Source organism: Salmo salar, chromosome 18 (genome assembly GCF_965601325.2).
Source record: "Salmo salar chromosome 18, fSalSal1, whole genome shotgun sequence".
Lineage (NCBI taxonomy): Eukaryota > Metazoa > Chordata > Actinopteri > Salmoniformes > Salmonidae > Salmo > Salmo salar.
The window spans coordinates 67,503,106-67,530,637 of NC_138308.1; the positions used below are offsets into that span (position 1 = coordinate 67,503,106).

Sequence of the window (27,532 nt, forward strand, 5' to 3'; positions counted from 1 at the left end):
AGGCCTGATTCATGCAGTCTCGTCTGAACAGTTGAGGTTGAGATGTGTCTGTTACTTGAACTCTGTGAGGCATTTATTTGAGCTGCAATTTCTGAGGCTGGTAACTTATGCTCTACAGCAGAGCTAACTCTGGGTCTTCCTTTCCTGTGACGGTCCTCATGAGTGCCAGTTTCATCATAGAGCTTGATGGTTTTTGCGACCGCACTTGAAGAAACTTTCAAAGTTCCAATTGACTGACCTTCATGTCTTTCGGTAATGATGTACTGCCGTTTCTCTTTGCTTATTTGATCTGTGCTTGCCATAATATGGTCTTGGTCTTTGACCAAATAGGGCTATCTTCTGTGTACAACCCCTACCTTGTCACAACTGATTGTCTCAAACGCATTAAGGAAAGACATTCCACAAATTAACAAGGCACACCTGTTAATTGAAAAGCTTTCCAGATGACTACCTCAATAAGCTGGTTGAGAGAATGCCAAGAGTGTGCAAAGCTGTCATAATGGCAAAGGGTGGCTACTTTCAAGAATCACAAATAACATATACTTTGATTTTCTTAACACTTTTTTGGTTACTACATGTTTCCATGTGTGTTATTTCATAGTTTATGTCTTCACTATTATTCTACAATGTAGAAAACTGTAAACTATAGAACTCAGCAAAAAAAAGAAATGTCCTCTCACTGTCAACTGCGTTTATTTTCAGCAAACATAATGTGTAAATATTTGTATTAACATAACAAGATTCAACATCTAAGACATGAACTGAACAAGTTCCACAGACATGTGACTAACAGAAATGGAATGTGTCCATGAACAAAGGGGTAGGTCAAAATTAAAAGTAACAGTCAGTATCTGGTGTGGCCACCAGCTGCATTAAGTACTGCAGTGCATCACCTCCTCATGGACTGCACCAGATTTGCCAGTTCTTGCTGTGAGATGTTACCCCACACTTCCACCAAGGCACCTGCAAGTTCCCAGACATTTCTGGGGGGAATGGCCCTAGCCCTCACCCTCCGATCCAACAGGTCCCAGATGTGCTCAATGGGTTTGAGATACGGGCTCTTCGCTGGCCATAGCAGAACACTGACATTCCTGTCTTGCAGGAAATCACGCACAGAACAATCAGTATGGCTGGTGGCATTGTCACGCTGGAGGGTCATGTCAGGATGAGGCTGCAGGAAGGGTACCACATGAGGGAGGAGGATGTCTTCCCTGTAACGCACAGCACTGAGATTGCCTGCAATGACAACAAGCTCCGTCTGATGATGCTGTGATACACCGCCCCAGACCATGACGGACCCTCCACCTCTAAATAGATACCTCTCCTGAGTACAGGCCTCGGTGTAAGGCTCATTCCTTCGACAAACGCAAATCCGACCATCACTCCTGGTGAGACCAAACCGTGACTCGTCAGTGAAGAGCACTTTTTGCCAGTCCTGTCTGGTCCAGCAACGGTGGGTTTGTGCCCATAGGCGACGTTGTTGCCGGTGATGTCTGGTGAGGACCTGCCTTACAAAAGGCCTACAAGCCCTCAGCCCAGCCTCTCTCAGCCTATTGCGGACAGTCTGAGAACTGATGGAGGGATTGTGCATTCCTGGTGTGACTCGGACAGTTGTTGTTGCCATCCTGTACCTGTCCCGCAGGAGTGATGTTCGGATGTACCGATCCCGTGCAGGTGTTGTTATACATGGTCTGCCACTGCGAGGACGATCAGCTGTACGTCCTGTCTCCCTGTAGCGCTGTCTTAGGCGTCTCACAGTACGGACATTGCAATCTATTGCCCTGGCCACATCTGCAGTCCTCATTTCTCCTTGTAGCATGCCTAAGGCACATTCACACAGAAGAGCAGGGACCCTGGGCATCTTTCTTTCGGTGTTTTTCAGTCAGTAGAAAGGCCACTTTAGTGTCCTAAGTTTTCATAACTGTGACCTTAATTGCCTACAAGCTGTTACAGCCTATAAGCTGTTACTGTCTTAACGACCGTTCTACAGGTGCATGTTCATTAATTGTTTATGCTTCATTGAACAGGCTTGGGAAACAATGTTAAACCCTATACAATGAAGATCTGTGAAGTTATTTGGCTTTTTAAGATTTATCTTTGAAAGACAGGGTCCTGAAAAAGGGACATTTCTTTTTTTGCTGAGATTAACATACACATAATTACGCACACACACTTGAAGTCGGAAGTTTACATACACCATAGCCAAATACATTTAAACTCATTTTTACAATTCCTGACATTTAATCCTTGTAAAAATTCTGTCTTAGGTCAGTTAGGATCACCACTTTATTTTAAGAATGAACAGTAGAGAGAATGATTTATTTCAGCTTTTATTTCTTTCATCACATTCCCAGTGGGTCAGAACTTTACATACACTCAATTAGTATTTGGTAGCATTGCCTTTAAAATGTTTAACTAGGGTCAAATGTTTCAGGTAGCCTTCCACAAGCTCCCACAATAAGTTAGGTGAATTTTGGCCCATTCCTCCTGACAGAGCTGGTGTAACTGAGTCAGGTTTGTAGGCCTCCTTGCTCACACACGCTTTTTCAGTTCTGCCCACACATTTTCTATAGGATTGAGGTCAGGGCTTTGTGATGGCCACTCCAATACCTTGACTTTGTTGTCTTTAAGCCATTTTGCCACAACTTTGGAAGTATACTTGGGGTCATTGTCCATATGGAAGACCCATTTGCAGCCAAGCTTTAACTCCCTGACTGATGTCTTGAGATGTTGCTTCAATATATCCATATAACTTCCCTTCCTCATGATACCATTTATTTTGTGAAGTGCACCAGTCCCTCCTGCAGCAAAGCACCCCCACAACATGATGCTGCGTCCCCCGTGCCTCACGGTTGGGATGGTGTTCTTCGGCCTGCCAGCCTCCCACTTTTTCCTCCTAACATAACTATAGTCATTATGGCCAAACAGTTCTATTTTTGTTTCGTCAGACCAGAGGACATTTCTCCAAAAAGTACTATCTTTGTCCCCATGCGCAGTTGCAAACCGTAGTCTGGCTTTTTATGGCGTTTTTTTAGCAGTGGCTTCTTCCTTGCTGAGCGGCCTTTCAGGTTATGTCAATATAGGACTCATGTTACTGTGAAATAGATACTTTTGTACCTGTTTCTTCCAGCATCTTCACAAGGTCCTTTGCTGTAGTTCTGGGATTGATTTGCACTTTTTGCACCAAAGTACGTTCATCTCTAGGTGACAGAGCGCGTCTCCTTCCTGAGCGGTATGGCGGCTGCGTGGTCCCATGGTGCTTATACTTGCGTACTATTGTTTGTACAGATGAACGTGGTACCTTCTAGAGGTCGACCGATTATGATTTTTCAACGCCGATACCGATTATTGGAGGGCCGAAAAGCCGCTGACGATTAATCGGCCGATTATTATTCCGATATTTTTTTATATGCATGTATAAATACACACACACACACACACACACACACACACACACACACACACACACACACACACACACACACACACACACACACACACACACACACACACACACACACACACACAGAGCTCTGAAGTGACAACGATACTGAAGAGTCTGCTTAGGAGACAAATACTCTCAAATGTTTGAATAATAAAAATTGAGTTTAAGTTACCTGTGATGAACGCTGAAAACAAAAACTGTAATTCCTATATGCAGGAAATCCTATTTTAATAATGGGCATGATAAGAATTGACTACCAAAGTGCGAGTCATAATTCCCATGACACCTTCTAGCAAAATCTGAAAAGCGGTTCCTTCATTTATTCCATAAGATATTTTTAGATTAACTTAAAATAAGGTCTGTGTTTGGTTTAGGCTTACACCACCTTGCCAATTTTATAACTGTGTAGATATCCATAGGATATAACTCTGATCAATATAAGCGAAGATATTTTTTTGTAGAGTGGATTTATGAAAATATGTTGACAAACGTTACCTAGTGAGATTTATACAGGTATCAAAACGCTGAGGCGGTTTAAGCACAAAACACAGACCTTATTTGAAGTAGATCAAGGCATTCTCTATGGAAGACATGAACGGTAAAATAACGAAGGAACCCCTTTCAAGTTCAGCCGCAAGTTATTACAGGAATTATGACGCGTCGACTATTTCTCTCTAAACCATATACCTTTGACTATTACGAGCCTGTTGCTGCCTACCGCCGCTCAGTCAGACTGCTCTATCAAATATCAAATCATAGACTTAACTATAATATAATAAACCTTAGGTCATTAATATGGTCAAATCTGGAAACTATCATCTCGAAAACATTATTCTTTCAGTGACATACGGAACCGTTCCGTATTTTATCTAACGGGTGGCATCCATAAGTCTAAATATTCCTGTTACATCGCACAACCTACAATGTTATTTCATAGTTCCGTAAAATTCTGGCAAATTAGTTCGCAACGAGCCAGATTCTGTATACCCTGATTCTGCGTGCAACGAACGCAAGAGAACTGACACAATTTCACCTGGTTAATATTGCCTGCTAACCTGGATTTATTTTAGCTAAATATGCAGGTTTAAAAATATATACTTCTGTGTATTGATTTTAAGAAAGGCATTGATGTTTATGGTTAGGTACAGTCGTGCAACGATTGTGCTTTTTTTCGCCAATGCGCTTTTGTTAAATCATCCCCGTTTGGCAAAGTCTGCTGTCTTTGTTAGGAAGAAATAGTCTTCACAGTTCGCAACAAGCCAGGCGGCCCAAACTGCTGCATATAGCCTGACTCTGTTTGCAAGAGAAGTGACACATTTTCCCTAGTTAAAATAAATTAATTTTAGCAGGCAATATTAACTAAATATGCAGGTTTAAAAATATATACTTGTGTATTGATTTTAAGAAAGACATTGATGTTTATGGTTAGGTACATGTCGGAGCAAAGACAGTCCTTTTTCGTGAATGCACACCACATCGATTATATGCGAAGCAGGACAGGCTAGATAAACTAGTAATATCATCAACCATGTGTAGTTAACTAGTGTTTATGATTGATTGATTGTTTTTTTATAAGATAAGTTTAATGCTAGCTAGCAACTTACCTTGGCAACGTAAAGCAGGTGGTTAGAGCGTTGGGCTAATTAACGTAAGGTTGCATCCCCAAGCTGACAAGGTAAAAATCTGTCGTTCTGCCCCTGAACAAGGCAGTTAACCCACCGTTCCTAGGATTTCATTGAAAATAAGAATGTGTTGTTTAACTGACTTGCCTAGTTAAATAAAGGTTTAAAAAAATAAAAATAGGCAAATCGGTGGCCAAAAATACCGATTACCGATTGTTATGAAAACTTGAAATCGGCCCCAATTAATCGGCCATTCCGATTAATCGGTCGACCTCTAGTACCTTCAGGCATTTGGAAATTGCTCCCAAGGATCAACCAGACTTGTGGAGGTCAATTTGTTTTCTGAGGTCTTGGCTGATTTCTTTTGATTTTTCCATGATGTCAAGCAAAGAGGCACTGAGTTTGAAGGTAGGCCTTGAAATACCTCCACAGGTACACCTCCAATTGACTCAAATTATGTCAATTAGCCTATCAGAAGCTTCCAAAGCCATGACATTTTCTGGAAGCTGTTTAAAGGCATAGTCAACTTAGTGTATGTAAACTTCTGACCCACTGGAATTGTGATACAGTGAATTATAAGTGAAATAATCTGTCTGTAAACAATTGTTGGAAAAAGTCATTGTGTCATGCACAAAGTAGATGTCCTAACCAACGTGCCAAAACTATAGCTGGTTAACAAGACATTTATGGAGTGGTTCTAAAACAAGTTAATGACCCCAACCTAAGTGCATGTTAACTTCCGACTTCAACTGTGTGTGTGTGTGTGTGTGTGCGTGCGCACACACACACATATATATATACATACATACATACATACATACATACATACATACATACATACATATACACATATATATACTGCTCAAAAAATAAAGGGAACACTTAAACAACACATCCTAGATCTGAATGAAAGAAATAATCTTATGAAAAACTTTTTTCTTTACATAGTTGAATGTGCTGACAACAAAAATCACACAAAAATAATCAATGGAAATCCAATTTATCATCATGGAGGTCTGGATTTGGAGTCACACTCAAAATTAAAGTGGAAAACCACACTACAGGCTGATCCAACTTTGATGTAATGTCCTTAAAACAAGTCAAAATGAGGCTCAGTAGTGTGTGTGGCCTCCACGTGCCTGTATGACCTCCCTACAACGCCTGGGCATGCTCCTGATGAGGTGGCGGATGGTCTCCTGAGGGATCTCCTCCCAGACCTGGACTAAAGCATCCGCCAACTACTGGACAGTCTGTGGTGCAACGTGGCGTTGGTGGATGGAGCGAGACATGATGTCCCAGATGTGCTCAATTGGATTCAGGTCTGGGGAACGGACAGGCCAGTCCATAGCATCAATGCCTTCCTCTTGCAGGAACTGCTGACACACTCCAGCCACATGAGGTCTAGCATTGTCTTGCATTAGGAGGAACCCAGGGCCAACCGCACCAGCATATGGTCTCACAAGGGGTCTGAGGATCTCATCTCGGTACCTAATGGCAGTCAGGCTACCTCTGGCGAGCACATGGAGGGCTGTGCGGCCCCCCAAAGAAATGCCACCCCACACCATGACTGACCCACCGCTAAACCGGTCATGCTGGAGGATGTTGCAGGCAGCAGAACATTCTCCACGGCGTCTCCAGACTCTGTCACATCTGTCACGTGCTCAGTGTGAACCTGCTTTCATCTGTGAAGAGCACAGGGCGCCAGTGGCGAATTTGCCAATCTTGGTGTTCTCTGGCAAATGCCAAACGTCCTGCACGGTGTTGGGCTGTAAGCACAACCCCCACCTGTGGAAGTCGGGCCCTCATACCACCCTCATGGAGTCTGTTTCTGACCGTTTGAGCAGACACATGCACATTTGTGGCCTGCTGGAGGTCATTTTGCAGGGCTCTGGCAGTGCTTCCCCTGCTCCTCCTTGCACAAAGGCGGAGGTAGCGGTCCTGCTGCTGGGTTGTTGCCCTCCTACGGCCTCCTCCACGTCTCCTGATGTACTGGCCTGTCTCCTGGTAGCGCCTCAATGCTCTGGACACTACGCTGACAGACACAGCAAACCTTCTTGCCACAGCTCGCATTGATGTGCCATCCTGGATGAGCTGCACTACCTGAGCCACTTGTGTGGGTTGTAGACTCCGTCTCATGCTACCACTAGAGTGAAAGCACCGCCAGCATTCAAAAGTGACCAAAACATCAGCCAGGAAGCATAGGAACTGAGAAGTGGTCTGTGGTCCCCACCTGCAGAACCACTCCTTTATTGGGGGTGACTTGCTAATTGCCTATAATTTCCACCTGTTGTCTATTCCATTTGCACAACAGCATGTGAAGTTTATTGTCAATCAGTGTTGCTTCCTAAGTGGACAATTTTATTTCACAGAAGTGTGATTGACTTGGAGTTATATTGTGTTGTTTAAGTGTTCCCTTTATTTTTTTAGCAGTATATTTTACACACACATGAAGGTACCCATAAGCAATCATTTCCGATGAAAAAACAAATGTGAAAATTGGTGGATATAGCGCTTTGGAAATAATTCACTTTTTCATAAATACTGGCACCAAACAGTCACACATACTTCAGAGCGCGACGTATGTTTGTTGTTGTTGAACGCTGAAACCTGAACTAAAGACCTCGGTTTAAAAGCTGACAGTGTTTTTATATACTTTTATTTTGAATCCTGCTGCTCTGTTAGGCTAAATTGCTGTGAGCGCTGCTATCTGTCCCGGGTTCCTGCCAGATTCCGTATAGGGGGAGAGAAAGCCCAGCTAGCCTAGCTGGCTTGGCGTTCTCAAATGGAGGCCGCTAATGAACGTTTCCAACGTTGCAGGAGCTGCGTTTACTTTGCTTTGTTCCGGGACAATGTGGACCGTGTTGACTTTCAATTTAGCAACTGCTTGCTTGCGGAGGACTACAGGAGTGAAGTAGCTACTCTTAGCAAGCAAGTAGCTAACCTACTGGGGAACCCACGCCCAACTACTTTTTCCTTTTTCTTTCACCCCAGTACCCGGACGCCGCTCTGGTGTGGTGGAAGTTTTGCCGAGATGTTGAGCCCTGTTGAAACCTGACACAGACCAGAAACAGCTTTGCTGCCCTGGATCCAGAGGTTCCGGCGCCTTCGTCCGTGGTGGCTTCCCAATCAAGATCGGATCCGGAGGAACCTGTGTCTTCGTCCTTGGCTCTGTCTCTCTCTCCGGTGGCTTCTACCTCGGGTTCAGCTCATCGGAGCTCACCAGACCGCGAGGCTGCCTGAAAGACCGGCACATTCAACATCACCAGCTGTCATCGTAGGCAGCTCTATGGTAAGAAACATCTCGGGAGCCAAGGCAAAATCCCTGTGCTACCCAGGAGCACAGGACATAACAAGGCTGCTTCCGACTGTTCTACCACAGATGCCGGGAGCTGACACTGTCGTAGTCCATGTGGGGTCAAACGACATCAGGAGGGCCAGCTCGGAACATTTGAAAATTGATTTTAAAATAACTGATTTTAGCATAAAAAAGACACACAAAAAAAACGGTCAATAATTTCAGGTCCAGTACCATCGTTAGTGCGCGGGTGTGAAAGATTCAGCAGACTGCTGGCATTATACATCTGGCTAAAAGACTACTGTAGCTCTGCTGGAGTCACTTTTATTGACAACTTTGACACCTTCTGGAAACAGAAGATACTCCACAGGAATGACGGAATCCATCCAAATCCTCTTGGCTCCTGGACTCTGTCCATGCATTGCAAGGCTGCGTTGAAACAATGACTGGTAAATGATCCAAGACCAGCTCAGTTAATCCCTACCATTGTGACAATGAGTCATCATAATGCTGCATCAAATGTGCATGATCTTAGGGGCAGTGGCAAACACAACGTAAGTCATTTAATTTATGTACCCCTAATTGCACCGAATACATCTGTTTATCCTACAGCTATTGTAAGCAGTAATCATGAGCCTATAAACCAGAGTTGCACTGTTAGCATGGAGGCAGTGTTCAAAAGTAGGAAGACCACTTTATGCAGCTCACCCTGCACTATCAGCTCCAATGTAAATAACACGAGTAAGTCTACCTCTGATAAGCTTCCCAATAAAGCATTAAAAACAATCAAGCAACCGAGAAAAGTGCTAAAAATAGCCCATATTAACATATGTAGCCTAAGAAACAAGGTCCATGAAGTCAATAACTTGCTTGTAACAGATGACATCATTATTCTGACTATCTCTGAAACTCACTTAGATAATACCTTTGATGATACAGTGGTAGCAATACATGGTTATAACATTATAACATCTCAAGCAGTAAAATTTGATTTTAAAAAACTGATTAAAAAACACCTTATAGAACAGCGGGGACTGTGAAGCAACAAAAACATTGGCACAGCACACACACACACACACACACACACACACACACACACACACACACACACACACACACACTATACATACACGGATTTAGTACTGTATATATGTGGTAGTGGTGGAGTAGGGGCCTGAGGGCACACAGTGTGTTGTGAAATCTGTGAATGTATTGTAATGTTTTAAAATTGTATAAACTGCCTTAATTTTGCTGGACCCCAGGAAGAGTAGCTGCTGCTTTGGCAGTAGCCAATGGGGATCCATAATAAATACAAATACTTACGTAAGGGAGGGCCGAAGAGCACAGCATCTAGTGCTTTTAGATTTAGTTTCTGTTTGTGCCGCTGGTCTAATATCTTTAGCTGACCAGACATAAACGACGGTTCGTTTGCCGCTAATCTGAAATAGAGAGAGAAAGAATGGATTGATGAGAGTTGGGAATGTTTTCACAATAACTATACTCTTTGTTTGAGAACTTGTTCAACCATGCATACATGGCCAAGTAAGCAAACGTGTGTGTTTCTGTATCTTGTCTCATGTGTTAAATGGGCGTTGGTGTGTCTGAACGTGCCTGTGTACTCGTGCCACCACCACCACCACCTTAAACTGGATCAGACAACATGGCAGTCAGCGACACCTGATCCACTGCTGTGACATCGTTTCATGAGTCAGTGCCCACGGGTACAGGTGGGGGGGGAACACAACACCCCTGACCCCCCTATACACCCCCCACCATCCCCCTCAACTCCCTTCCACCCTCCTCTATCCCCCTCCCACTCTATTCTTTCCATGTACTCATTCTATACATACGTCCCACTAGCAGTAAATCTCAATCCTACAGAGCTTCTAATATAACCGCTCTAACTCTTATTGATGACATCTAAACAGGTGGTTTCAAGTTAAAGTCAATAGGTGACACCTTATATAACAAAATCTCCTGCTGACTTCAGGGTCATGATAAAAACTGGGGTGTAAGTACACTAAATTGCACTAATGTGACTACATGGGTAGGGAGATTTTGTGTCAGTTGAAGTGGGTATGTTGTGTGTGTGTGTGTGTCTGACTGTGCCTGTGTACTCGTGTCACCACCACCACCACCATCTTAAACTGGATCAGACAACATGGCAGCCAGCGACACCTGATCCACTGCTGTGACATCGTTTCATGAGTCAGCACCCGTGGGTAAGGGGGGAAACACAAAACCCCTGACACCCTAGAGATCCCGCCATCCCCCTCAACTCCCTTCCACCCTCCTCTATCCCCCTTCCCACTCTATTCTTTCCATGTACTCATTCCACACATACACTACCATTCAAAAGTTTGGGGTCACTTAGAAATGTCCTTGTTTTTGAAAGAAAAGTGTTGTTTTTGAAAGAAATGTTTTTGTCCATTAAAATAACATCAAATTGATCAGAAATACAGTGTAGACATTGTTAATGTTGTAAATGAGTTTTGTAGCTGGAAAAGCCTGATTTTTTAATGGAATAGCTACATAGGCGTACAGAGACCCATTATCAGCAACCCCTGTGTTCCAATGGCACGCGTTGTGTTAGCTAATCCAAGTTTCTCATTTTAAATGGCTAATTGATCATTAGAAACCCCTTTTGCAATTATGTTAGCACAGCTGAAAACTGTTGTCCTGATTAAAGAAGCAATAAAACTGGCCTTCTTTAGACTAGTTGAGTATCTGGAGCATCAGCATTTTGTGGGTTCGATTACAGGCTCAAAATGGCCAGAAACAAAGAACTTTCTTCTGAAACTCGTCAGTCTATTCTTGTTCTGAGAAATGAAGGCTATTCCATGGAAGAAATTGCCAAGAAACTGAAGATCTCGCACAACACTGTGTACTACTCCCTTCACAGAACAGCACAAACTGGCTCTAACCAGAATGGAAAGAGGAGTGGGAGGCCCCGGTGCACAACTCAGCAAGAGGACAAGTACATTAGTGTCTAGTTTGAGAAACAGACGCCTCACAAGTCCTCAACTGGCAGCTACATTAAATAGTACCTGCAAAACACCACTCTCAACGTCAACAGTGAAGAGGCGACTCCGGGATGCTGGCCTTCTAGGCAGAGTTGCAAAGAAAAAGCCCCATCTCAGACTGGCCAATAAAACTAAAAGAGTAATATGGGCAACAAAACACAGACACTGGACAGAGGAAGATTGGAAAAAAGTTATGGACAGACAAATCTAAGTTTGAGGTGTTCGGATCACAAAGAAGAACATTCGTGAGAAACAGATTTTTTTTTTTAAAAGCTGGAGGAGTGCTTGACGCCATCTGTCAAGCATGGTGGAGGCAATGTGATGGTCTGGACGAGCTTTGGTGGCGGTAAAGTGGGAGATTTGTACAGGGTAAAAGGGATCTTGAAGAAGGAAGGCTATCACTCCATTTTGCAAAACCATGTCATCCCCTGTGGACGGTGCTTAATTGGAGCTAATTTCCTCCTACAACAGGACAATGACCCAAAGCACAGCTCCAAACTATGCAATAACTATTTAGGGAAGAAGCAGTCAGCTGGTATTCTGTCTATAATGAAGTGGCTAGCAGTCACCGGATCTCAACCCTATTGAGCTGTTGTGGGAGCAGCTTGAACGTATGGTACGTAAGAAGTGCCCATCAAGCCAATCCAACTTGTGGGAGGTGCTTCAGGAAGAATGGGGTGAAATCTCTTCAGATTACCTCAACAAATTGACAACTAGAATACCAAAAGGTCTGCAAGGCTGTAATTGCTGCAAATGGAGGATTCTTTGACGAAAGCAAAGTTTGAAGGACACAATTAAAAATAATTATTTATAACCTTGTCAACATCTTGACTATATTTCCTTTTGCAACTCATTTCATGTATGTTTTCATGGAAAACAAGGACATTTCTAAGTGACCCCAAACTTTTGAACGGTAGTGTATGTCCGGCTATCAGTGAATCACAATCCTACAGAGCTTCTAATATAACCGCTCTAACTCGTATTGATGACATCTAAACAGGTGGTTTCAAGTTAAAGTCAATAGGTGACACCTTGATATAACATAATTGCCTGCTGATTTCGGGGTCATGATAAAAACTGGGGTGTAAGTACACCAAATTGCACTAATGTAACTACATGGGTAGGGAGATTTTGTGTCAGTCGAAGTGGGTACGTGTGGGTGTGCGTGTGTTTGAGCGTGCCTTTGTGCGTATGTGTGTGTCTGTCACGTTTGGTAGTTTCTTTCCCATTCCACCTGCACTACCTCACATATCCAGCAGTGCGCAGCATTGGTCTGAGTAGCATTGTGCACACCATTTTTTTTGTGGTTCTAATCATAGAATTCCATTTAATTTAGTATGATCTCCATGGGCCTAGTAAACATAGTAAATATTTGTCATATAACTTTTATCATGTATTACCTTTTCATGTGACATAAACACAACCAGTCGATGTTTTCAACAGATTGTCAAAAAAATCACTTTGAAAAGGCTATCCTGTTGGCTACCCACTCACATTTGTACACTCACAAAATAACAGTACACCCACAATTTGATTAACCTAAAGAGACATCTGTTAAAGGCTAAAAGTGTTAGGCCCACTACTGTACACGTTTCACGTTTTATTATTATGTAAGGGATACACATGGTATACATCGGCCAACTAAATGCTTACCTGCAGGTTCCTTCTCGACAACGCAACAACAATAAGAAATAAGAAAATATAAGAATATGAACATAAAGTAAATGGCTCAATAGAATAGGTAGCCTGAATTGATGCGTTCACTGCTGTACCCATGCGTCTCAATCTGGGCCACTTGTCTCTGCCTTGGTAAAATGTTAGTGTTGTCCTCGACCCACAACTCAATTTGGAGGGTAAACTGAGATGTAGTGTGATAATGTACTCACCGAGGCAGAGTGTTTCCGTTGAACCGGAAGTCTCTGAAGTTCCTCTCATACTGAGGCAGCTCCACCGACTCCTTAAGCCACTGGACTATGTCATCCGTCGTCCAGTTGTGAACTACAGAGAAAGCGAGAGCGAGATGAATTTCCTGACAAAATGTCAAAAATATAAAACAATTCGAGAGAGTGTCATTTCCCCAAATTTGAAACCCTTATTCAAAGTTTCAGAGACCTCTCTGATGAGAATAGGCTACCCGTCCTGTTGGGGGAGGACGCAGAGAGCTGTCGGTTGGCAAGGCACTATATTTCTGCCTTCCATACCAACCTGCACACGTGCTCTATGCCATTGTTATTGTTCAATGTATGGTTATTTTGACCCTTGGTTATTGTTGTTACTGTTGTCCCTTTGACAACATTAATTATTATTTTAATTACAGTACCAGTCAAAGTTTGGACACACTCATCCAGGGTTTTTCTTTATTTTAACTATTTTCTACATTGTAGAATAATACTGAAGATTTGTTTTTCATCTGCAATGTAGAAATTAGTCAAAATAAAGAAAAACCATTGAATGAGTAGGTGAGTCCAAACTTTTGATTGGCACTGTATGTTGATATTGTAAATCTCAAGTACGCTTTGGCAATATGTACATTGTTAAGTCATGCCAATAAAGCAAATTGAATTGAGAGACAGGGAGAAAATGTAAGTCACACAATGTCCTTCCATTTACCATTTCTCTACCCTCCCTCCCTCCAGTATCCTAATCCCTACAGTACTTCCCTCCATTTCTTGCTCTCTCCCTTCCCCCTTCCTCTTTCTCACCCTTCCGTCTATCTCCTACCTTCAGAGGTTTTCCATCCCTTCCACAGCTCCTCTACAGTGATGTGTTGGTCTTCTCTGTGCAGGTTACTGTGTTTATTGGTTTGCTGTTGCTTCATATCTTCTCTAATAAACTGCAAGAAGAAAACACATTTCGGTATTATTACTGGTTATCCCATGCAGTATATATAGCATTGTATCGTTATAGACTTCAATCAAATTGAAGCAGTTAACATTAACTAAATACAGGATGGAAGTTATGACATTGCAGAGAACCCTGAACAACACCAGACATGACTTTCACTGTGATGTGAGATCTAGTCATTGTCTTTCTATGGTCAGGCTACAGGTGTTGTTGTGACAATGATGTTTGAGAAGTCTGGACCCAGAGATCCAGTCTCAGCCCCAGGGGCGCCGCCAGAGATTTTAGGCCCCATGAAAAGATATCACATTGGGCCCCACCAACACAGGCCACACCAACCCTGCGCAATTGCTGTAACCACACACCTCTAGAACCCAATCGACCCATTCAAAGCTTTAAATAACTCTACCTTTGCAGGCTTGCAACTCTCTTGTAGTCCAATATTTACTGTACGATAGTGAGCTGTGTGTGTGTGAGCTGTGATAATAGAACATTTACATTTTAGTCATTTAGCAGACGCTCTTATCCAGAGCGACTTACAGTAGTGAATGCATACATTTCATACATTTTATTTTTCCGTACTGGTCCCCCGTGGGAATCGAACCCACAACCCTGGCATTGCAAACACCATGCTCTACCAACTGAGCCACACGGGACCAGAACACTGTGCAGACATGCATGCAACATTCTGCATACAGTGGAATTCACTATTTGATGCAAGACTGATACCCTCTATAAGAAATGTGCTAAAGGCCATCTTTTACAGTCTAAATGTAATTTTAATGGTCAAATTCTTGAATGGAAATGTCTCTTATTCATTAATGTTAACTTAAAATAAATATAATTTAAATATACATTAACCTCTTCAATTAAAATAAAGTAACATTATCATCTGTAGAATGATATATCAAACAAAATAATAAAATCAGCAGCAGATTTTTGGACTAAGTATACATTCAACTAGAAAATAAGCAGCTGGAAAAGTGGAAATGGAAAACAAAATGGAAATGAAAAGGCCCGATGGTGGCACTAGAGGAAAGGTCAAGAGGTCACCAAATCAATAGGTTTCTTCCTCTTGGGGTCTTGATTGTGCACAACAAATGTTATGGTCAATCCAGCCATTACTTTGAGATATATCTTGTTCTCAGCCTGTGGGCATCATGTGTGTAGTGATCCAATATCCATAGCCATGCCATTTAACAGTTATCACTGGCAATTGCTCAGCCTTACTCACCAAGAGCCCAGCGCCGAGCCTTCTTGCTAGAAAGTCACTGATCAAGTCTTTGAAGTCCAGCTTTCCAGCTAACTGACTTTCAATAGACAGCATGGCAAGACTGCAAAGCCTGTCCTGAGACATAGTGGACCTTTTTTTTTTTTATATATCAGTTTTAGCTTACTGGAAGCTCTCTCGCCACCAGCAACAGCCACAGGCAGTGTGCAAAATACACATAAAGCAATGCACACTTCTCCAAAAATGCTTTGCAGCTGCATCTTAGAATTTGCATTCAGAAGACCAAGAGGGGACGAGTTAGGGGGGAAAGTGGTAGCATATACAGTGTTCAGGTGTCTTAGTTCATTTTGAAACTCAGGTGTAAGATCTCTGGAATATGATCAGTGATCGGCACACAGAAGGGACTTTATCCCCATCTGCCGAACTTTCAGAACAGCAGAAAATGATTCTACAATTTTTGCAGTGGTGTGGAACCTAGTGTCCAAGTCACTTATGATGTTGTCCATAGCAGGAAAAAACACAGTGTTCCGAAACACCGCTGCTGCACTGTCCTGAACTGTCTCCTCTTGAGAGTTCTCATCATGGGATCTCTTCCTTTTCCTCTGGCGGCTGTGTTCCTTGTTAAATTGAGGTGCAACATCCTGTTGCCTCAGACAGGAGAGACTCCCATCCATCTCTAAGAACCTGCATCTCTCTTCCTTTAAGGCTCTGATATTGGCTGCCTCTGTGTCAAGTGAGATTTTTCCTGACTGGAGAATCACATTCTTGTCCTCAATGCATTGCAGTACCTGCAATTATGCCAACTGACATGTCATTCAACACAATGCTGCTCACCTCCTTCTTCAGTTGGGATTAAGGCTGATTCAGGGTTATGGGGATAGGGCTGCTGAGCCTGAAGCTGCATCTGTTGGGCCTGGCACCAGACAGGGGCAGGGACAACTGATTTAGTATGAATAGCTTGCTAAAAGTTTGCCTGCATTGATTAAATGTCGGCTAAAAGAGAAGCGAAATGTAAACACTCAATTTTCTGTGAAGATAATAAGTAACTAATGTTAGGGGAGCAAAAGTAGCCTATTTCACTATGGACTAGGCTAACAGGTTAATTTCCACCACTCACGGACTACGCCCACCTTCCTTTGTGAAAAATTGGGAACATACTATCACCCTTTCTTTTCTCTCTCCTGTCATTCTTTTCTTTCTTTCCGTTTTTGGAAGCCAGATTTTTCTTTAGGAAGCTGAGACACGATGCTCCACCGGCACTCCTCACTCGCATTTCACTGCTAGCAAGTACCATTCGCGCCTGGTTAGGGGGCAGGACCGAACCATTTCATTGAAATAGAGGGGGGAGGGGGAATACAGAGGCTCTCTGGATGTTCACTTTTTGCCAAAAACAAGAAAAATAAACCGTTAGTGTTATTAGTACATTGTAAATAAAATATTAATGGTTATAGGTTAATCATTTAATATTTAAAAAAAATTACCTAACATTCTAATACTTTCTCAGTCACAGGCCCTTAGAATCGTCCTAACCCCCCCCCCCATCCATACAGTACGGAGCCCCTGCTCAGCCCACAGGGCAAGCTCCACAACACACATTCATTCACTATTTTCTTCCTTTTTAGGGGTTTTGTACATACACACACACAGGGAGAGAGAGAGGGGGAGACAGAAGGAGAGAGAGAGTGAGATGGAGCAGAGAGGCAGAGAGAGAGAGAGAGAGATGGAGCAGAGAGGCAGAGAGAGATGGAGCAGATATGGTTTGAATGACTTTAAAACAGGTATATTGCTGCAAGAGACAGCTGATCTAAAATCAGTTCTGGTATGAACGATTAGAGACAGGCCTTCTACAAGTGATCAAAGCATAGTCATAGTAGCAACTATGAAACTAATTGAATGCAGTAAGGCAGTGGGGAATTGCATATAGTGATAATCACCACCAACACAACATATGACACACACATACAAAATAAACAGAAATGTGGAGATACGTCTTTGCATTGGCCAGTTATAGGCCTATCAACCATAAAAAAGGCTAGAGATAGGCTAAATAATGTGGTTATAAACCATAAATGTTATCTTGGAGGAATAGCTCAATGTGGTTCTCTGTGTGGGTTATGTGGGTTGGACTGTCTATGTAATTAATTGCTGTTATATCTTGTGGTCTTGCTGTGTGTTGAGATAAGTTACTGGAAGGCTATATTTAATGTGTTAAGAAAGAACATATTCATGTTTCCACAGAGGGTTCTACATGGAATCCAAAGGGGTTCTACAAACTTTGGTTCCTACTCTGTCACAACCATCTCCTCCATTACTTTTTCATTCGTTGTCATGCCAAACAAAACTGCATTCCAAATGCCCACTATATTCCAACCATAGAAATATAATTATCATTCTAATTTTATGATTCCAACAGTTTACCCAAGTTTTGATATATAATCGTAAGTAAAATCACAATATTTGGTAAAAAAAATAATATATATATATAAATCACAATTAGATTTTTTGCCCATAATACATACATTTTTTGTCCCCAATTTCGATCTTGTCTCATCACTGCAACTCCCCAACGGGCTCGGGAGGCAAAGGTCGAGTCACGCATCCTCTGAAACATTACCCGCCAAACCACGCTTCTTAACACCCGCCCGGAAGCCAGCCGCAATGTTTCGGAGGAAACACCATTCAACTGACAATCGAAGTCAGCCTGCAGGTGCCCAGCCCGCCACAAGGAGTCACTAGAGTGTGATGAGCCAAGTAAACCCCCCAGGCCAAACCCTCCCCTAACCCGGACGACGCTGGGCCAATTGTGTGCCGTCCTATGGGACTCCCGAATATGGGCGATTGTGATACAGCCTGGGATCGAACCCAGGTCTGTGGTAACGCCTTTAGCACTGTGATGCAGTGTCTCATTTTCTAACCTTGTTAACCACAGGCTGTTGGTTAAGAAGTGCCTGGTGCATGCACAAGACTATTCATATACAAACATTAACAATGTTGCAAACAAACACATTGACAAAGTTCATAATTCAACGTTTGTTTGCTAAATCATGTAACACACAGAGAATCTGACTGCCTATAGGTAGTTATCACAGTAGGAAGTCGTTCCTTCTCTTGCTAGAACAAAATACATAGATGCTGTGTACCGACCTGGTACCGACAAACCTGCTGTTTCTACTAGTAGAATCACAATGCTCGGCAGTGGCCGACAACATGACTTTCACCCAATCAGAGAGCACGAACCTCCACGTGGGGGAGTGACAAGAAAAAGGAAAACAAATAGGGCACATCTTTCCAGTCTAATACACCATTTACATTAGAATTGTTCTAACTAAAACAAAGCTGCATAATAAAATAAAAATTCTAGAGCAAATCTTTTATGTCTAGCTAAGGAGTTTGTGCTTGAAGGATTTTTTTTCAGTAGTTTTGAAAATGTGCACTAGCTTATTAGTTAGCTAACTAGCAAATGTTGGGATGAGAACAAACATTGCCAAAACAAAGCTACTGTCAACTTCTGGTTTGGAGTATTTTAACAAGGCTGACAACTTCAAGGTCTTTGCTGTGTGAACACAAAATAGAGACTGCCAACACTGTGTTCAGAAGTGATAAGTACTGTCGGCAGGCAAACGCTTTACAATCCTATCGGTGTGTCTGAGCTATAACAAACAATATTATTGACCCAGTTCACTTGAAGTGTTTTTCCTCGCAAACACATTGATAAATGTCATAAGTTGTCGCTTATTTGTTAACGAACGCATTGACCAATTGCACAACTTCCATTTGTTTGCTATTGATGTTATACAATTGGCTTTTTTTTAAATAGGTAATTTGGTAGCTAAGTCACCTGACATATGACCAGGAAAGTATCATCTCACATGGACAGAAAGGTAAATACACACACACAAAGAGCTTGTTTTCAGAGGTAGATTCCAGATTGGTCAAATGAGTCTTCCCATGAGCCTCTCCTGCCCTTTCTAACAACTTACTGTAACTCACTACTGATACAGTATCTACTGAATCTTGTTATACAACTGTCTCTATCCATTTCTCGCTCCATCCATCACACGCTCTTTCTCTCTATCCATCCATCTCTCCTCATCTCTTTCCCATATACTCCATCTGTTTTATGATCGCAGACCCCCCCTTTCTGTCTCTCTCTGCCTTGCTCTGTTTTTGACTCAGTCCATGTTGTTCAGTCTGTCAGTCACCATGACAGAAGACAACCAATTATCATAAACTCAATCATGTCTTTAAATTGAAAAGTTTGCCAATATCTTAATATTGCTCTTGGCCAAGTCATTCAGAATTATGACTGAAACCCACTTTTTACACTATAACACCTTAGAGTACTAAATGGGTTTTGAAATAATAGATTCATTCATTAAGATATGATTGAAAAAATTGGGCAAAAAAATTAAGAAAATCCCCCACACACACACACACACACACACACACACACACACACACACACACCATTCAAAGGTTTGAACACAGCTACTCATTCAAGGGTTTTTCTTCTTTTTTTTTAATCTACATTGTAGAATGATAGTGAAGACATCAAGACTATGAACTAACACATACAAATCATGTAATAACCCCCCAAAAAGTGTTAAATCAAAATATATTTTAAATGTGAGATTCTTCAAAGTAGCCACCCTTTGCCTTGATGACAACTTTGCACACTCTGGCATTCTCACAACCAGCTTCATGAGGAAGTCACCTGGAATGCATTTCAATTAACAGATGTGCCTTGTTAAAAGTTCCTTTGTGGAATTTCTTTCCTTCTTAATGTGTTTCAGCCAATCAGTTGGGTTATGAAGGTAGGGGTGGTATATCCCTATTTGGTAAATGGCAAGAGCAGATCAAATAAGCAAAGAGAAACGACAGTCCATCATTACTTTAAGACATGAAGGTCAGTCAATCGAGAACTTTGAAAGTTTCTTCAAGTGCAGTCGCAAAAACCATCAAGCGCTATGATGAAACTGGCTCACATGAGGACCGCCACAGGAAAGTAAGACCCAGAGTTACCTCTGCTGCAGAGGATAAGTTCATTAGAGTTACCAGCCTCAGAAATTGCAGCCCAAATAAATGCCTCACAGAGTTCAAGTAACAGACACATCTCATCTACTGTTCAGAGGAGACTGCGTGAATCAGGCCTTCATGGTCGAATTTCTGCAAAGAAACCACTACTAAAAGACACCAATAAGAAGAAGAGACTTGCTTGGGCCAAGAAACACGAGCAATGAACATATGACCGGTGGAAATCTGTCCTTTGGTCTGATGAGTCCAAATTTGAGATTTTTGGTTCCAACCACCATGTTTTTGTGAGACGCAGATTAGGTGAACGGATGATCTCTGCATGTGTGGTTTCCACCGTGAAGCAGGTGATGTGATGGTGCTTTCCTGGTGACACCGTCAGTGATTTTTTGGGGGAATTTAAGGCACACTTAACCAGCATGGCTACCACAGCATTCTGCAGTGATACACCATCCCATCTGGTTTGCGCTTAGTGGGACTATCATTTGTTTTTCAACAGGATAATGACCCAACACACCTCCAGGCTGTGTAAGGGCTATTTGACCAAGAGGGAGAGTGATGGGGTGCTTCATCAGATGACCTGGCCTCCACAATCACTTGACCTCAACCCAATTGAGATGGTTTGTGATGAGTTGGACCACACAGAGTGAAGGAAAAGCACCCAACAAGTGCTCAGCATATGTGGGAACTCCTTCAAGACTGTTGGAAAAGCGTTCCAGGTAACTACGTCATGAAGCTGGTTAAGAGAATGCCAAGAGTGTGCAAAGCTGTCAGCAAGGCAAAGGGTGGCTACTTTGAAGAATCTAAAATAGATTGATTTGTATAACACTTTTTTGGTTACTACATGTTTCCATATGTGTTATTTCATAGTTTTGATGTCTTCACTATTATTCCACAATGTAGAAAATAGTAAAAATAAAGAAAAACCCTTGAATGAGTAGGTGTGTCCAAACTTTTGACTGGTACTAAAATATATATATATATATCTTTCTGATTGAGAGGGGGTCAAATACTTATTTCCCTCATTAAAATGCAAATCAATTTATAACATTTTTGACATGCATTTTTCTGGATTTTTTTGTTGTTATTCTGTCTCTCACTGTTCAAATAAACCTACCATTAAAATTATAGACTGATCATTTCTTTGTCAGTGGGCAAACGTACAAAATCAGCAGGGGATCAAATACTTTTTTCCCTCACTGTGTGTATATATATATATGGTTTGCTTGAAGGGTCACTGACTATCTGTGTCTTGTGTTCAATTACTTGTGGTCAGACATCTCCAGATAATGAGAGACATTTCTTCAAAGGGATATGGCCTTACACACACAAACACTAGCACGCATTGCATACACATGCCAGCGCACACACAGAGATCTGCAGTGGTCTCAAAGAAGACATCGCCTGGACCTTCGGATCTGATTCCAACTGATGGGGGTAAAATGTTTGGACTGTCTTTGGGTCAGGGAGCGCTTCTCTCACTTCACCAGTAGCCTATCTACTGGGACACTTAAATACTGTCAATCTTCTAGAACCTTTCAAGGCACGCACACACGCACACCCACCCCCCTTCCAGTGTGACGTGAATTTTGTTCTTGCTATTTCAAAGATATGGAACCTGATCTTGTAAAGTGTCTCTTTAGTAGACGGAAGAGCCACAGCCAATGAGTGCAGCGCAGCTGCCGTCCCTGGCGACCGACCGACCTCACCTCTGCAACAGGCCTCAGCATACTACTAAACACCTCCGCCTCCCCTCCTTCTCTCCATATTCTAATCCACCATATGCAAAGGGAGTTGTGGGTGAGAAGGTGTAAACCCCACTGAAGAACTGAAGACATGACGTGGTAATCCAAGCCCATGTATATGATGTTCATTAAAACTGTATTTTTTGCTTTATATTGTTATGTTATACTCTATTCTTAAGACCTTGTCTGTTTATTAAGTTTTACACACACAGACACCATAGCTTAGCAACTCTGTTCTTATTATAGGTGAAAGGAGTGAGTTACTTTCCAAAACACCTTGAAGGCAAAGAAGAGAGGGGGCTTTTTAGACCCTGTCTGAGGGTGTGTTGAAGAACTGGGTGAGGCAGGGGGGAGCGAGTGGGGTGGGGGCAGTTTGTTAGCGGTGTGTGTGTTTTTCGGAGGTCTGAATGTCTAGCCACGGATCCTCTAGTTGTGATCAATGCTACAAGTCAGCTTCTCGCCAAGCTGTCCTTCCTTCAATAAATTATGCCCCACTGTGTGTGCATTTGTGTGCTTGCGCATGTATGTGTTTGTGTCTGAGAGTGTGGGAGGGGGGGGGGGGGGGTATTCCGCGGTGGGAAAAGTGTGTGTGTGTATAAAGAAGTAGAGAGACAATGCTGTCACATTGTGGGAGGTGGGTGTTGGGAGGTGAGAGGGTTTTGGGGGTTTTAAGGTTTCCTGGGCCAGATGTGGGTTACAGGGGGTGAGTACGTCCCCAAATTGACCTCCTTTCCCCAACCCTCATCTCACCTGCCACCATCCTCACCCCTGTCACACCCCTGTTACCTCACCACTGCCAGGAAGAGGGATGGAGGTTACAGTCATGACAGTAACCAATGAGTCATAAAGAGGTTTAACTCTGAGGTCACACATGGACTATTCTCGTCACACTTAATTAAACACAGACTCAATTTAATCAAAAACATAAACTTGTTCCATTAAAAAAATATAACACTTTCCTGACAAAACCCCCAAATGGCATTAAATAATGATTAAGACATTTAATCATTTAATTTCTTCAATAATGAAAGAAGCAAACAAATTTTGCTATACAAGTTCTGGGAAAGGTCTATATAATTGCATGGACTTTCAAAGACTGTTATGCTCTTGATACAGCATGATAGAAGAGAAAAGAGCAGGGACAGTCATGTGGGCCTGAGCGTGTAAATCCAATATGCATGCAACAATGTCCCAGGGAATAGTCACATACTCCAGGGTCAAGTTTCTCCTGGGTTCTGATCTAGGATCAGCTACAACAGTCCTCTTAAGGGCTTCAAATCTGATCTAAGGACAGCTCAAGGCTTGGCAAAATGGGCAATGCTTTGCCTTCTTGCACTCCAGAAGAGAAGAGCTCCTAAATCATTCTGGTGACCCCCGCCGCCAAAAACAACGCAGGGTTTTTCGCAGCTTCTCTTTGCCCTTTTTTATTTCTTTATTTTATTTCACCTTTATTTAACCAGGTAGGCAAGTTGAGAACAAGTTCTCATTTACAATTGCGACCTGGCCAAGATAAAGCAAAGCAGTTTGAAACATACAACAACACAGAGATACACATGGAGTAAAACAAACCTACAGTCAATAATATAGTAGAAAAATAAGTCTATAAACAAAGTGAGCAAATGAGGTGAGATAAGGGAGGTAAAGGCAAAAAAGGCCATGGTGGCAAAGTAAATACAATATAGCAAGTAAAACACTGGAATGGTAGATTTGCAGTGGAAGAAAGTGCAAAGTATAAATAGAAATAATGGGGTGCAAAGGAGCAAAATAAATAAATAAATAAATAAATACAGTAGGGGAAGAGGTAGTTGTTTGGGCTAAATTATAGATTATGTGCAGGTGCAGTAATCTGTGAGCTGCTCTGACAGCTAGTGCTTAAAGCTAGTGAGGGAGATAAGTGTTTCCAGTTTTAGAGATTTTTGTAGTTCCTTCCAGTCATTAGCAGCAGAGAACTGGAAGGAGAGGCGGCTGAAGGAGGAATTGGCTTTGGGGGTGACCAGAGAGATATACCTGCTGGAGCGCGTGCTGCTATGGTGACCAGTGAGCTGAGATAAGGAGGAACTTTACCTAGCAGGGTCTTGTAGATGACCTGGAGCCAGTGGGTTTGGCAACGAGTATGAAGCGAGGGCCAGCCAACGAGAGCGTACAGGTCGCAGTGGTGGGTAGTGTATGGGGCTTTGGTGACAAAATGGATGGCACTGTGATAGACTGCATCCAATTGATTGAGTAGTGTATTGGAGGCTATTTTGTAAATGATGTCGCCGAAGTCAAGAATCGGTAGGATGGTCAGTTTTACGAGGGTGTTAGGCAGCATGAGTGAAAGATGCTTTGTTGCGAAATAGGAAGCCAATACTAGATTTAACTTTGGATTGGAGATGTTTGATGTGAGTCTAGAAGGAGAATTTACAGTCTAACCAGACACCTAGGTATTTGTAGTTGTCCACATATTCTAAGTCAGAACCACCCAGAGTAGTGATGTTGGACGGGCGGGCAGGTCCAGGCAGCGATCGGTTGAAGAGCATGCATTTAGTTTTACTTGTATTTAAGAGCAGTTGGAGGCCACGGAAGGAGAGTTGTATGGCATTGAAGCTCGTCTGGAGGGTAGTTAACACAGTGTCCAAAGAAGGGCCAGAAGTATACAGAATGGTGACGTCTGCGTAGAGGTGGATCAGAGACTCACCAGCAGCAAGAGCGACATCATTGATGTATACAAAGAAAAGAGTTGGCCCAAGAATTGAACCCTGTGGCACCCCCATAGAGACTGCCAGAGGCCCGGACAATAGGCCCTCCGATTTGACACACTGAACTCTATCAGAGAAGTAGTTGGTGAACCAGGCGAGGCAATCATTTGAGAAACCAAGGCTATTGAGTCTGCCGATGAGGATGTGGTGATTGATTGACAGAGTCGAAAGCCTTGGCCAGGTCAATGAATACGGCTGCATTGTATTGTTTTTTTATCGATGGTGGTTAAGATATCATTTAGGACCTTGAGTTTGGCTGAGGTGTACCCATGACCAGCTCTGAAACCAGATTGCATAGCGGAGAAGGTGCGGTGGGATTCGAAATGGTCGGTAATCTGTTTGTTGACTTGGCTTTCGAAAGACTTTAGAAAGACAGGGTAGGATAGATATAGGTCTGTAGCAGTTTGGGTCAAGAGTGTCCCCCCCTTTGAAGAGGGGTGATGACCGCAGCTGCTTTCCAATCTTTGGGAATCTCAGATGATACGAAAGAGAGGTTGAACAGGCTAGTAATAGGGGTTGCAACAATTTTGGCAGATAATTTTAGAAAGAAAGGGTTCAGATTGTCTAGCCCGGCTGATTTGTAGGGGTCCAGATTTTGCAGCTCTCTCAGAACATCAGCTGACTAGATTTGGGAGAAGGAGAAATGGGGAAGGCTTGGGCGAGTTGCTGTGGGGTGTGCAGTGCTGTTGACCGGGGTAGGGGTAGCCAGGTGGCAAGCATGGCCAGCCGTAGAAAAATGCTTATTGAAATTCTAAATTATAGTGGATTTATCGGTGGTGACAGAGTTTCCTATCCTCAGTGCAGTGGGCAGCTGGGAGTCTCCAAGGACTTTACAGTGTCCCAGAACCTTTTTTTGAGTTTGTGTTGCAGGAAGAAAATTTCTGCTTGAAAAAGCTAGCCTTTGCTTTTCTAACTGCCTGTGTATATTGGTTTCTAACTTCCCTGAAAAGTTGCATATCACGGGGGCTGTTTGATGCTAATGCAGAACACCACAGGATGTTTTTGTGTTGGTTAACTTGTTGGGGCTAGGGGGCAGTATTTGCACGGCCGGATAAAAAACGTACCCGATTTAAACTGGTTACTACTCTTGCCCAGAAACAAGAATATGAATATATGGATAGAAAACACTAACGTTTCTAAAACTGTTTGAATGGTGTCTGTGAGTATAACAGAACTCATATGGCAGGCCAAAACCTGAGAAGATTCCATACAGGAAGTGCCCTGTCTGACAATTTATTGTCCTTCTGTTGCATCTCTATCGAAAATACAGCATCTATGCTGTAACGTGACACTTTCTAAGGCTCCCATTGGCTCTCTAAAGCCGCCAGAAAGTGGAATGGGGTGTCTGCTGTCTATGGGCAAAGTACAACAGCTCTGTTTGTGAGTGGTCAGCCTGGGGACAGTGAGACTGAGATGTGTGTTCACGAGAATTCGAAAAAAAAATCTTTCAGCCTTTGAATGAATACAACGTTGCCCGGTTGGAATATTAGCGCTATTTTAAGAGAAAAATAGCATAACAATTTATTTTAAACAGCGTTTGACATGCTTTGAAGTACAGTAATGGAATATTTTGAATTTTTTGTCACGAAATGCGCTCGCATTCGGATAGTGTCAAAATAGCTAGCCCGTGATGGCTGAGCTATGTACTCAGAATATTGCAAAATGTGCTTTCGCCGAAAAGCTATTTTAAAATCTGACACTGCGATTGCATAAAGGAGTTCTGTATCTATAATTCTTTAAATAATTGTTATGTGTTTTGTGAACGTTTATCGTGAGTAATTTAGTAAATTCACCGGAAGTTTTCGGTGGGTATGCTAGTTCTGAACATCACATGCTAATGTAAAAAGCTGGTTTTTGATATAAATATGAACTTGATTGAACAAAACATGCATGTATTGTATAACATAATGTCCTAGGAGTGTCATCTGATGAAGATCATCAAAGGTTAGTGCTGCATTTAGCTGTGGTTTTGGTTTTTGTGACATATATGCTTGCTTTGAAAATGGCTGTGTGATTATTTTTGGCAAGGTACTCTCCTGACATAATCTAATGTTTTGCTTTCGCTGTAAAGCCTTTTTGAAATCGGACAATGTGGTTAGATTAACGAGAGTCTTGTCTTTAAAATGGTGTAAAATAGTTATATGTTTGAGAAATGTAAGTTATAGCATTTTTGAGGTATTTGTATTTCGCGCCACGCGATTCCACTGGCTGTTGACTAGGGTGGGACGCAAGCCCAGGGAAGTTAAGGGCAGTCAGGTCTGGAGAGAACCAAGGGCTATATCTGTTCCTGGTTCTACATTTCTTGAATGGGGCATGCTTATTTAAGATGGTGAGGAAGGCATTTAAAAAAAATAACCAGGCATCCTCTACTGAAGGGGTGAGGTCAATATCCTTCCAGGATACCCAGGCCAGGTCGATTAGAAAGGCCTGCTCGCTGAAGTGTTTTAGGGAGCGTTTGACAGTGATGAGTGGAGGTCATTTGACCGCTGACCCATTACGGATGCAGGCAATGAGGCAGTGATCACTGAGATCTTGGTTGAAAACAGCAGAGGTGTATTTAG

General features: G+C 42.5%; 1 protein-coding gene across 2 annotated transcripts in view; it reads right to left on the bottom strand.

Annotated features, from left to right (window-relative positions):
* Nucleotides 1–27,532, bottom strand: part of LOC106577483 (stromal interaction molecule 2) — a 105,546-nt gene that overhangs the window by 26,421 nt on the left and 51,593 nt on the right. For both annotated transcript variants that reach the window (XM_014155506.3, XM_014155505.3), the window contains exons 3-5: nt 14,107–14,218; nt 13,272–13,383; nt 9,686–9,801 (exon numbers count right to left, since the gene is read on the bottom strand). In XM_014155506.3, the coding sequence (XP_014010981.1) occupies nt 9,686–9,801; nt 13,272–13,383; nt 14,107–14,218 (340 nt within the window). The remainder of the gene's footprint in view (nt 1–9,685; nt 9,802–13,271; nt 13,384–14,106; nt 14,219–27,532) is intronic.